Source organism: Mustela putorius, unplaced genomic scaffold (assembly GCF_011764305.1).
Source record: "Mustela putorius furo isolate JIRA1106 unplaced genomic scaffold, ASM1176430v1.1 tig00000450_pilon_pilon_pilon, whole genome shotgun sequence".
NCBI classification, from domain to species: domain Eukaryota; kingdom Metazoa; phylum Chordata; class Mammalia; order Carnivora; family Mustelidae; genus Mustela; species Mustela putorius.
Window position 1 is genome coordinate 21849191 of NW_025421385.1, and position 13133 is coordinate 21862323.

At 37.5% G+C, this 13133-nt stretch overlaps 1 protein-coding gene across 1 annotated transcript in view; it reads right to left on the reverse strand.

The window, feature by feature from the left end:
• CDC40 (cell division cycle 40) overlaps nt 1-13133 on the reverse strand; it is a 49610-nt gene that overhangs the window by 11898 nt on the left and 24579 nt on the right. The window contains exons 4-10 of the mRNA XM_013056703.2: nt 11786-11869; nt 9800-9939; nt 7702-7798; nt 5975-6114; nt 5299-5373; nt 2953-2998; nt 665-766 (exon numbers count right to left, since the gene is read on the reverse strand). Coding sequence (XP_012912157.1) covers nt 665-766; nt 2953-2998; nt 5299-5373; nt 5975-6114; nt 7702-7798; nt 9800-9939; nt 11786-11869 — 684 coding nt within the window. The remainder of the gene's footprint in view (nt 1-664; nt 767-2952; nt 2999-5298; nt 5374-5974; nt 6115-7701; nt 7799-9799; nt 9940-11785; nt 11870-13133) is intronic.

Consider the following 13133-nt stretch of genomic DNA (forward strand, 5'->3'; position numbering starts at 1 on the left):
TTTAAGCCTCAATTTCTTCATCTGTAATAATAATAGTAATTATAGGGCTATTTTAAGAATTGGATGTGATGCTGGATACAAGTGCCTACCTAGTACAATGCCTGGTAAACAGTAAGTGTTCGATAAATATTAGCTATTATCTTTACCCTTAGAACTTGGTAAGATGAAAGATGGTCCTCTAATTATGCAAAATTATAGTAGCCACAATGTACTAAAATAATTAACGTCTGTGAATACATTAAACCACCTGACCCGTGGGTCTGTAGACAGACTTACTTTGTAATTAACAGGGGCAATTAAATTAATTCTGTTTGTCAGACATTTATTGTGCTTCTACTATGTGCAATGTAGAGTCCTGGGTGGTGGAGGGGAACAAGAAGATAATTAACTCATCTACGGAAGATTTCAAATTTGCTTGCCTATCAGGATGTTCGCTTTATAAGTTGCATTTGATGGAAACAAAGGTTCAGAGTGAAAGAGCTACTTATGTAGCTGTGTTTGAACTCTATGAACATTTCATGGTATTAGCTGACAGTCGATGATACGCGAATGAGCCGCTATAGAAGCACCGTTTTGCCACAGAAGAATGCTCGATGTTCTATGATTTATACATGCTAATTTGTAAGATAAATGCATACTGGCATTAGTATAAGTGAGTTCTTACCTGTCTCTGTGTCCCAGAGCTTAAGGTACCTGTCGTAAGCTGCGCTGAGGAACTGCGTCCCTGCAGTATTAAAGCAGATGTCCCTAACGGCTTTGCTGTGGCCTAAGGCAGGGACAACAGAAATGGAGGTGAGGGGAAAGATTTTCTCTTAAAACAGAAACACCATGAGAGAAATAGCATTTGCAAGCCACCCTGTGAGTCTGAATCCCTGGAATCCTATCCTGACTTACTGACGCAGAATATGGTAGGTGTGGGCTTGGGAACGTAAGTGGTTTTTTATTTCTCCTTCAGAAAGCTCCCTAGGTGTTTCTGATGCCTAACATTTAGGTAAGAGCCAAGAGAAAAGATCTAACATTTAGATCTTTGTCAGAGAAATCTTTTAATATGCAGTATACATAATTGATGACTAAGCAGCCAAGAATTTAAGGAAACATAACAGACCAATTATTGCTAACGAAAGAGGAAGGCCTAGTGACATTTGGGAGGTTTGTTCTCTAGATTATTCACTAAGTGAAACTAAGCGACCCAATCCTAAAGTACATGGAATCAAAGTTCTTCTCCAATACCTGCGGATTTCTGTGATCAAGTTACCAGGTTTCAGAGAAGTGACTTCAGAACCTCAAGAGACTAAACCTTTTGGAATCTAACATTAATGTCTATCTTGTTTTAAGATACCATCTCGACAATAAATTAACTTAAAGGTGCTTTGCTTGAAAACCAGTCTGCCAGACCAAGCCACTCTTGAAAGTTACAGGGACGAATAAAATGTGGCTAAATCAAAGCAGAAACTTCTGTTTTTTACCACCCCTCATGACCAAGACTGACGGAATATGGGTTGCACAAATCGTCAGCCACACACAGCAGCCCTGGACCGCCATCACCAGTGAATTCTAATCGGGCTACGTGTGACAGTAATTAGGCATTCTTTTCTACAGCAAGAGTCCCCTCTTCCAAAACTGGTCATTTCGTTTTCCACTGAAAAACTATCTGCTGGTTAGATAGTTTCTCCATCTGTCCGCTATGGAGACCAAGTCCATTATGCGTACAAGATGGAGACCAAGTTCACTATACGTACAAGATGGAGACCAAGTCCACCACATGTACAAGATGGAGACCAAATCCACCATATGTACAAGATGGAGACCAAGTCCACTATATATACAAGAGGCATTTTGTTCCCATCTGCTGCTTAGAGTCTCCCTGTAGAATGCTCTGGCACCTTGGGCAGTATTCATTTGTTCAGCAAGGCCCCAAAATTCTAACAAGGCATGCAGAATGGACTCCCACTTAAATCTAAAAACAGAGCCACTACAAATCATACAAAAATTCAGTAATGTACAGTTAAATTTGGAAACGTAACTGACCTTCACAAGAAATCTCACAAAGACAGTAAACTATCCTCTATCCAAAAGGCTAGTTGGCCACAAAGCTGTTCTCTTTTTGGCCTTGTTTTCTCCTTCAAGGAGTTCACTCAGTCTTATTCTTTTGTGTGCTTTAGCTGCTGATTCCTAACCTCTTTTCGAAGCTTAACACCTGGCTAACTGCTCACTGGACATGTGCAACTCCATACTCCAAAGGCAGTTCAGGTTTAACAAGTGACACGTCGTCATTGTCTTATGTCCCCTCTCATGGCCAATGGCACCCCGTTTAGTCAACCAGCTGGGAGTCACCCTAGATTTCTGTTTCACTCTTATTACTCATATCCAGTGACTAAGTCCTGCTGATTTTAACTCTTCACGGTTCTTTTCCTCTCCATCAGCTGCTTTAGGCCAGGCTCTCATGGTCTCTAATCCAGGCCAATGACATAACCCTGACATTTGTTTCCCTGCCTGCAGGCTTGCCCTCCCAGAACATCGTTGTACTGCCACTGTGACCTCTGTAAACTTCAGATTGGACCGAGTCAATTTCCTCAAGAGCAGTTTAATGGCAGGCTTTCCAAGGCCATCTGCATAGATTCTCCACTCCTCACTGATGGCACCCAAGGTCCGTCATGCTCTGCTTCTGGTTATACTGCTGTTCCCTCTTGGCACCTCTCACCATGTCCCCCCTGGCAATTCTGCATTATACCTGGCTGTCCCAAAGAGCATGCTTTCTCAGACCACTTTCGCTTCTGCTCTGCTCTCTTGTTTTGTCTATGCGTCGATGTGGAAGGAAGGACATCCTCTTCAAGACTCAGTTCGAGTCCTTGAAGACTTCCCTTCATTAGCAGTGTAGTAACATTATGGTCAATGATGGAGTTTAAAAAGTTTTTCCAAACAGATTATAGACAGAAAGGAAAGGAGTATTACCAATAAATGTTCGCAGACAGCGTCTGTCTCCATAAACCTCCCAGAGCTGGGGAAAAAAACACACAGAAATATTAAATTGAATACAAGACTTCCATAGAATGACAAGTTTCAATCAAGAGCAACAACCATTTGCCAGCTATGTGTGTGCATGTCTGCGGGTACTGGGGATTTAACCAAAGGCATCATACATTAAACACACACACACATACACACACACACACACACACACACACACACACACACACACTCCTGAGATCTGACAAAGATACAGCAAAATATCAAGAGCACTTAGGTGGAGCTGATACAAGTGATCTTCCCTTTCTTCTTATTCTTTTCTATATTTGACATATTTTCCATGATGAAAAGTTTCTATTTATGTAATACGAGCTACTTCCAGAAGAACTAAATGTATTAAAACTACCATGTTTATAACATTTTGGTACTGAAGATTTTTTTTGAACTTTCTAAAGTAACAAAATATTATAGAAGCTATATGAAAATGATGATCTAAAGTATAATAGGCTAATAATTCTCATCACACCTAAAGTGAATTAATACATACAATAGCTTCAAAACTCCCTTTCTTCTTTCTTCTTTTTTTAAAGATTTTATTTATTTATTTGTCAGGGAGAAAGAGCACAAGCAGGGGGAGTGGCAGGCAGAGGAAGAAGCAGGCTCCTCGCTGAGCAAGGACTCCATCCCATGCAAGATTCCATCCTAGGACCCTGTGACCGTGACCTGAGCTGAAGGCAGACGCTTAGCCAGCTGAGCTAACCAGGCACTCCTAAAACTACCTTTATTCTTGCGTGCCTCAAATCTAATCCTCAATAATGTTACAAGTGTTCTAAAAGAAACAGCACTCTGGCCACCCGTGCCAGTAGGATAAAGTCTCAGTCCCCACAGCATAGCAGGCAAGGACCTCTAGCACCTGATCCTTCGCTGATGCCTGTCACCATTCTGTATCTCTCAGATTGAAGACTCAGCAGCCACAAACTCATAGTGTTCAGGCCATGTCTATCTACTACTATTACCTACGCTCCCCTCACCCCCACCACTTTTTATTTAGTTACCTTTCTGCTGAAGGACGTTTCCTCTTAGAAACCAGAGCTTTCCACCTGACTCTATAACTATCACTTACATCATAATGAAATGATCACCCTGAGGGCAGGGACAGGGCCTTGATAAGTTTTCAGTCTCAGCCCCTTGCATGTAATGGATACCTAGTAAATGTTTATACATGTGAACAAAATTGAACACTAGGCTTTTTTAAGACCTTCATCTCAACTAACATAGCTTGTATTAAGTCAAAGTTAAAGGAAACATGGGCGGGGGGTGCCTGGGTGGCTCAGTGGGCTAAAGCCTCTGTCTTCAGCTCAGGTCATGATCCCAGGGTCCTGGGATGGAGCCCAGCAACAGGCTCCCTACTCCTCTCTTCTCTCTTCTGCCTGCCTCTCTACCTACTTGTGATTTCTGTCTGTCAAATAAATAAATAAAATCTTAAAAAAAAAAAAAAAAAGAAAGGAATAAAGGTTTTCACTCTAAACAGTTTGGCCTTTGATTTTTAAGCTACTGAGTAGAGACAAATGCCTAAATGATTGCTCTCATCAAGAAAAGCTACCTTCATATATTGTTAATATCCATGAATTGTTTACAAAGAGCAAAATTTTAATGATTCAACTTTCCAAGCCTCAAGAGTATTACAGAGTTGATATTTCTTGACCATCATAACAAAGTAGACACAGAAGACACACAAAAAGATAACTATTCTTTCAGATTTACGATTTTTTAAAAAAGCTTTCCCCATGTTCAAGCTGACATGCTGTGGCAAGTAAATTTTTCCCTACATACTCTATAGCAGAAATCTAACTTAAGGTGGAGCCTCCTGAGACGAAAGAAACTGAAAGAAGAAGCTAGGAGCGTTTCTGCTACTTGGTATCTACTTGCATTTATAAGAAAAAGTGTGAATTACATTATCTACTTTCTAAAATGGGATTTCTAATGCGTGTTCTCTCTAGCTCATATGGTTCTGAGGAAAAAATGAACTCAGTTACATATCCAAAACCTCTTAAAAAATGCATTACTAGTGGTTAAATATTTGTGTATCTAAAACCAAAGTGATTGATTACATTCTAATCAGTTATCTAGGCTTACAAAAGAGCCTAGCCAACTGGACCACAGAGCCACACATGTTTGGAAGGAATTCATAAATGGCTGTATTCACGGAGCCTAAGAGAAAATAATTAGGCTCTAATTGCCTATCAAACACAAATTTCTTTATAATTAACCAAACAGACTTCACCAAAGCACTAGCTCTGCAGCATTCCTACTCTGTTACTGAAAACTCACCTTAATTTTACAGTCCATGGAACAAGACAGCAATAAATGGCCAGAGAGAGGGAATAATCTGACGGCACTGACGCCCTATAAAAAGGTATTACAGTAATCAATCAACTGAAATGAAACATAAGGAAAGGACAGTATATTTTTAGGCCATCTAATTTACTTTTTTCTTCATTCCAAAAATCATGCCCCAGAATAAGCTTTGTTAGTATTCCAAGAACAGCCTTTTTGACACTAAACTTTTGAAGATATGTTCTTTAACCTTTAATACCAACTTTCTCACCCAAGGGAATTCTTAAGTCAATCAAGTTGCTAATGCTCTCTCTCCCTTCTTTTACTCAGTTCCTTTGCTCTTTGCTAAAAGCTGGGAATTATCAGTTGGAATAGTGCAGATGACAAGGAATATCAACATCAGAAGTTTCAAGTCTCCTGCCTCTGCCTTAGTCTCAATATGATCATAGTTTATAAACCAGAAACCATCTAATCTTCTCTTAAGCATGGTAATCCCAAGAGCTAAGGTAAAATTACTGATGTTTGATGCTACTACCAACCCATTATTCACTGACATTGCACCCTAGAAAAAGCAGAATGTGGCAGGAATTTCTAGGGAAAGGCTTGGGCTACCAGAACACTGAATTCTGAATGGTATGTCATGGCCAATCCCTATGACAAACCTGCTTACCTTAGTATGTCCAGACCACACATGAATTTGCTTTTTGGGAAGGTAACACTTCTCAGGTGGCACAGTCGACCGAAGATTAACACCAACATCCTGAGGTATGTGAAGATAGGATCTACCTTGGTAGTCATACATTTCTTTAACTGAAACAAGACAAAGGAAAGCAGTGAACAAATACAAGCTAAACCAGATAAACCTGTATCCTTAAGGATACAGATAACACCTACTGTATCCTTAGGGATACAGATAACACCTGTATCCTTAAATGATAACAATTTACTCACAGGGCTATTGTTCCTTATTAAGGCTTAGGTAACAACACTCTGAAGTTAAGTCTAAGAGTCAGCTAAAATTGAGCTGTTTGAAATCCCTGCTATTATTTACAATTAGAAGTAGTATTTTGGAATTTCTAAATACCCAGAGAATATCAGTCCTTTAAATAAGATGTATAGTTCTTTTACTTAGTTACACATTTTAATGATATTTAAAGAAGATTTCACTGCAGCATAATTATATCAAGGGAAGAAGAGAAAATGCTTGGGCCTTGTGAGTCACTGGCAAAGGCCCAGAAGCAAAACAGGATAGAAAAGAAGTTAAAACAAAAATATCAACCATCCTTTTCCCCGGACTTGCTCTTTTGTGCCCTTCCAGGTTCCTTTTCCATTCTCTTTTCCACTTTGAACACAAAGTTTGCAGTGAAGTCACTAGTGGGACTTAAATTGCATAGTGTGCATAAAGCATTTAGTAACCTGCCTGCCACACAGTAAGTCCTGAGTAGCTGTTGGCTGTTAATTTGATTACGGCTGCAAGCACCCTAGTATTAAATTGCGTCCTTGGAGAGAAAACTGGAATTTGAGAAACCAAATATGGACTCATCAAACCTAAATATTTGATATTTGTGATCTAACTTTAGAATAATCAATACAATGGCACTAAATTATTCTTTACAGTTTGATAATCACTACATAATTTTCCAAATATAACTGGTTATGAATGAACCAGGAACATTCTAGAATATTTATAAATCCTTTTGGAGTACCATTTCCTGAATATGCATTTTCTTCCACACATCAAAATTAGTCTGAGAATCTGAATCTCCAGTCTATTCACATGAAAAACAAAGTTTTTCTTTTAAAGTATAACTTAGTTATGAATGATATATATATCTGGAGATAAGAGTTAAAAAATTAAAAACAAAAGGGTAAAGTGACTGAGGGAAGAGTCTGTTCTTAGGAAAGAACAGATTATGGACAATTCAGATTTCTTCTTTACTATTTTAAAAAATTCACTAGCACTTCAAAGAATCATCCGTGGTGATCATTAATCATGTTATTTTCTCTCCTTTATTAGAATATGAAGACTCTGCTGTAATTTCTTTGAGAAGCAAATTGTCAAATATAATTATTCTTAATATAGTGAAGTACAGCAGCTGATTAGTAAGGGCAGTTGATACATATGAACAGATAACAGACCGAATATATGAAAGTTTATCAAGAAAATGAAGAGGCATGGGACGCCTGGGTGGCTCAGTTGGTTGGACGACTGCCTTCGGCTCAGGTCATGATCCTGGAGTCCCGGGATCGAGTCCCGCATCAGGCTCCCAGCTCCATGGGGAGTCTGCTTCTCTCTCTGACCTCCTCGTTCATGCTCTCTCTCACTCAAGTAAATAAATAAAATCTTAAAAAAAAAAAAAAAAAAAAGAAAATGAAGAGGCATAACAAATACATTACCATGTAGGATTGTCTTCTCCTCCCCAGGTTTCTCTTCTTCCTGTTTGCCTTTTTTCTGCCTCTTTGCTGTAATTTCATCCAATTCTTTTTGTTCTTCCTAAGGAAATTAAGGAGTGAACTTTGAAATGGATGTTCTGGAACCCCACTGTGCCCAAAGCTGCTTATAAATACTTTATACTGAGCTCCAATTTTGCATGAAACAATAACTGTTACGTATGTCTCCAGGGATAATAGTCTCAACTCTCTGACTGATTACAAATGACATGAAACACATAATGGGTACCAGTTAATACTTTTAAACTCATTTTATACAAAACCCACCTTTCTGGAACACCTAGAAACAAATTTATTGTAGTATGCTAATTATGTAAGCAAAAAAAAAGAAAAAACAAAGTAGCTAGAAAATCTGGTATTGGAAAGGAAACTCAATTTTTGTACACAATGCTGTTCTCCAGTAAACAGCTTTTACTAAGTCATAAGGATCTAAGCAACCACCACAGATTTGTGACACAGCTTTTATGGGAGGAGCAGTGCAAAACAGATGGTCTAATGTAAATAAAAAGCGGCACATGTATATGACTGAGATACATGGATAAAAGATACAGCTAGAATACAAGCTTCACGAGGACAGGATTTTCTTGATCTTGTCCACTGCTATATCCCTAAGACCTAGGACAGTCACTGGCTCATAGAGACAGTAGGATTAGGAGATGGAGAAGGACAGGTAGAGTTCTATGGTTTTACCTTATAAAACTTCATAGTATTATTATTTTTTCAAATATAGATTATTCTTTGTTAAAAATTTTTTTGAAATTTTTTCAGTGTTCCAAGATTCATTGCTTATGCACCGCACCCAGTGCTCCATGCAATACATGCCCTCCTTAATACCCACCACCAGGCTCACGTATTCCCCCACTCCTTTCCTTTCCAAAACCCCCAGTCTATTTCTCAGAGTCCACAGTCTCTCATGCTTCATCTCCCCCTCCAATTTATCCCAATTCACTTTTCCTTCTCCTTCTCCTAATGTCCTCTATGTTATTCCTTATGCTCTACAGGTAAGTGAAACCATATGCTAATCGACTTTCTCTGCTTGACTTATTTCACTCAGCATAATCTCCAGTCCCGTCCATATGGATACAAAAGTTGGGTATTCATCCTTTCTGATGGCTGTGTAATACTCCATTGTATATATGGACCACATCTTCTTTATCCATTCATCTGTTGAAGGGCATCTTTGCTCTTTCCAGTTTGGCAATTGTGGACATTGCTGCTATGAACAATGGGGTACAGATGGCCCCTTTTTTTCACTACATCTGTATCTTTGGGGTAAATACCCAGTAGTGCAATTGCAGAGTCATATAGAAGCTCTATTTTTAATTTTTTGAGGAATCTCCACACTGTTTTCCAGAGTAGCTGCATCAACTTGCATTCCCACCAACAGTGTGAAAGGGTTCCCCTTTCTCCACATCCTCTCCAACACTTGCTGTTTACTGTTTTGTTAGTTTTGGCTGTTCTAACTGGTGTAAGGTGGTATCTCAATGTGGTTTTGATTTGAATCTCCCTGATGGCTAATGATAATGAACATTTTTTCATGTGTTTGTTAGCCACTTGTATGTCTTCTTTGGAGAAGTATCTAGTCATGTCTTCTGCCCATTTTTTGACATCAGCTTTTCTATAATTTTAGAATTGGTGGTGGGTTTTATTTGTTTGTTAAAATTTTCATAGCAGCTAACAAATAAAACTCACCACCAATTCTAAAACAATAGAAAGGCTGATTCTGTGGTTACTATTGGAGTACGTAGTATCAAGAGCAGCTACCAAGGTAGCTTAATAGCATTATCAATTTTTACTAAATTTAAATTATTAAAAATTGTTCAATGTTGTATTTTAATTAAAAATATAGAAGAAAATAAATCAGAAAAGGATAAATTAAAAATATTCCCAAGAAAAATAAGAAAATCTGACTCTATTTTTTCAACCACAGCAGAGAAATATTGATGAGTCCTCATTTGGTTCTCTAAAGAAATCTCAAGTTTATTAATACAGTTCTCTTTCACAGCATCTACCTGAACTGGCAATGAAAAACATCAGAACTTACTTCTGAGGGTTTGGCTACATCTTTTTCATCCACATATTTTGCCCATGGTCCCAAGAAACCATCAATATTAGATGCATCATTTTCTTTGAACTTTTTCCTCTTCTCTATCTTTTTCTGACCAGTTTCAAACACGGTTAAACCTACATTAAAAAAAAATGGATATTTTCTAAAGAAACAGTAGCATATATATAATTTTTACTTTATGTGGTTAAAGAAAAGTGATTGTTCAAGTGACCAAAGATTCCTTAAAGAACAAAAAATAAAGTCTGTATGAATCTGCCAGGTATACTAACTCATGCCATACAAAGAGAAACTCAACCTTCTGGGAAGAGAAGCTTTCTACTACTGCAATGTTTTGAGAGTCCTAATATACTTAAAGAAAAGACCTGATTATATAATCCTACAAGGTACACAATCCTTTTTAATGAATCAAGGACCTAGATCAGTGGATTTTACCACTTTCTGAAAGGAATCCAGCAACTTAGTATCACTAAATAATGATAAAACTACTTTTTTGTTGTTGTTGTTTCAAGAGAGAGTGTATATACACGGACAGAGGGAGAGGGTGAGAGAGAATCTTTAACAGGCTCCATGCTCAGCGTGCAACCCAACATAGGGCTTGATCTCACGACCCTGAGATCATGACCTGGGCTGAAATCAAGAGTGGGGTGCTCAACCGACTGAACCACCCAGGTGCCCAGATAAGGCTACTTTTGAAAGCAAGAATAAATTAAAATTTATCATTTAAAAACTGAATTATAGTAAGGAATTAGTAACTTAAAAATTAACAATATATATATTAAGCAAGGTTTCACAAGAATCTGGTATTCTTCTAAGTGATCGAAATCTAAATTGGACTTCTCATACCATAAATCTTAGATTAAAAAGAAAACAGGAAAGAGGATGTTTCTGGTTGAGATTCTGATTTGATCACTAGGAGGCCGCAAGTTGCGTGTAGTCATTAAATTGGAAAAGAAAGGTTTATGGGAGTCATAATCACAATTTAACTGTTAACAGAAAATTTAACTACATAAAGACATGGCTTGTAGACGTCTAACTTATACAAAAAAGCTTGTCTATATTAATTCAAATGAGTTTCCTTTAGGTTGTGTGCTACAACAAAAGCTTGTCAAATTCTGTTTTAACAATAATATAGCTCATACACTGAAGGTTGCTGGATGATACAGGGTCTTCTAAGTAGAAGTATCCTCGTACAAGCAGCATATTCTTTTTCTTTTTAAGATTTTATTTATTTGACAGACAGAGATCACAAGTAGGCAGAGAGGCAGGCAGAGGGGAGGGGAGGGGAGGGGAGCCTGATACAGGGCTTGATCCCAGGACCCTGAGATCATGACCTGAGCCGAAGGCAGAGGCTGAACCCAATGAGCACCCCCCAGCTGCCCAGCATATTCTTTTACTTATGAGCATATTTTATGGATAAGATTCCAGTGATGAGCTTTGTGACAAGTCAGCATTTAGAGTATGATACTTTGTCTTGTAAGTACAAAATGAATATGAGCACAGACACATATTCTAAAACATATTTGAACTTAGCCTTCAAAGCAACCCTAAGACAATCTCCATAGACAATATATAATAAAACTTGTTCACTCTGTAAAAATGTAGCTTGACATCTGTGCTGAGAAATAAACTGCAAACATTTGCTACACATTAATTATAATTTATTGAATGATTTCTACATGGTTGGCACTGTGCCCAGTACTCATAACTACACGAATGATAGGTACCAACACCTTCCCTACAAGGTTGCATTCCTCATAAGTGGCAAAAACAAGCTTTAAACTATAATAGTTCTAAACTATATTGCTCTATATTACTTGTCTCAACTTAAAAATGAAATCAATCTAATAAAATACTAGTTTTTCCTACTGTCTCAGGTCAATCTGCAAGACAGCAGTTGTATGTGTGTGTGTATATATACATATATTTGATATGAAATATTTCAAATAAATTTGAATAAATTACCTTGATTTTTTTCAGCTTCTTCTACTGAACCAATATATTTAGTAGACACTTGATGGTTATCTAATGAAGGGTCTAATGCATAACCTGTAAGGAAAAAGTCCATATTACTGATCCCATCATTGCCATTTAAAATTCATTTTCTTACATACAGATACACTCATCTCACGTTTTCCTTCCCAGATGCTGAAATGGTCTCTCAGCATCTCAGGATGGACCATGAAGGACTTCAGCTGAGTAAGAAGTATCTTCTAGAATAAATCTAGCATGCTGACCTTACATTATTAACAGTCTCTCTGGCCAAGCCAACATTAGTCTAATTTCTAAGATCTTACAAATATATGTACATCACACATTTGGAAGTTTAGAAACCATTCCTTTTTGGTTTTGATACTAGATAATACAGGGCTGTAGCTTATCAAATTATATAAACTATTAAATACTTTTAAAAAGAACAGAGTAAGAAGAATTATATAAAATCTAGCTATTATTTTGAAAATGCTATTCTCTGTAAAGACACCCGTTCCTCTCGGTTTTAAAATAATACATTTCTACTTCATAAATCATCATGTATGTTTCCTTGGTAAGAAAAGTAAGTATGAATATCAACTGGCATGTGAATAACTCCTTCAATAAGTGATGAAAGTATGTCGCTACTATCGATATAAAAGTAGTCTGCCATGGTGTCTGGGGACTTAATTAAGGAAAGAAAGTCTGTATTAACTCAAATCAATTTTTCTTAAGTGGGGGTGCTATAACATGATATATGTTTGGTAAAATTACTTCTAGTAATCAGCATATTTACAAAAGAGACCCAGTCACTAATCAGTTTATGGTCTATGACTCATGTGAATGATCACAAAATACATTAAAGTACTGGCCACTTTTTTAAGGGGTACATCCTAATGGATAAAGTTGACACTTTAATATTCCAGCTAAAGATTAAGGAGAACTTCCTTTGGGAAACAGAAAAAGATTTGTCATCGAACACACTTTCCAAATAAGCTAAGGATATAGGTAGGTATTCAACGCACCCTCATGATAGACTAGACTAGAACCAACCACCTGGCTATGAACTCAACTGCATGTAGTTTTTTTAGTATTAAAATATGTTCTTGGCCAGTGGAGAGTGCTTGATGGCAGAAAAGCAGCTTTGGAGTAAACTCTTTGAAATCACAGATCCAAATCCCATGAGTTACTTTATCTTTTGTCTCTTTGAGGTACAGAGCAGTCTTCTGTAAAGGCTTTTTTAAATGAGCTTTTATAAGGCTCATACAAAATTGAGACCAACATATCTGATGTTAAAAATCCCCATCTCAGTCATAAGAATTGATCTACAATGTAATTCTAT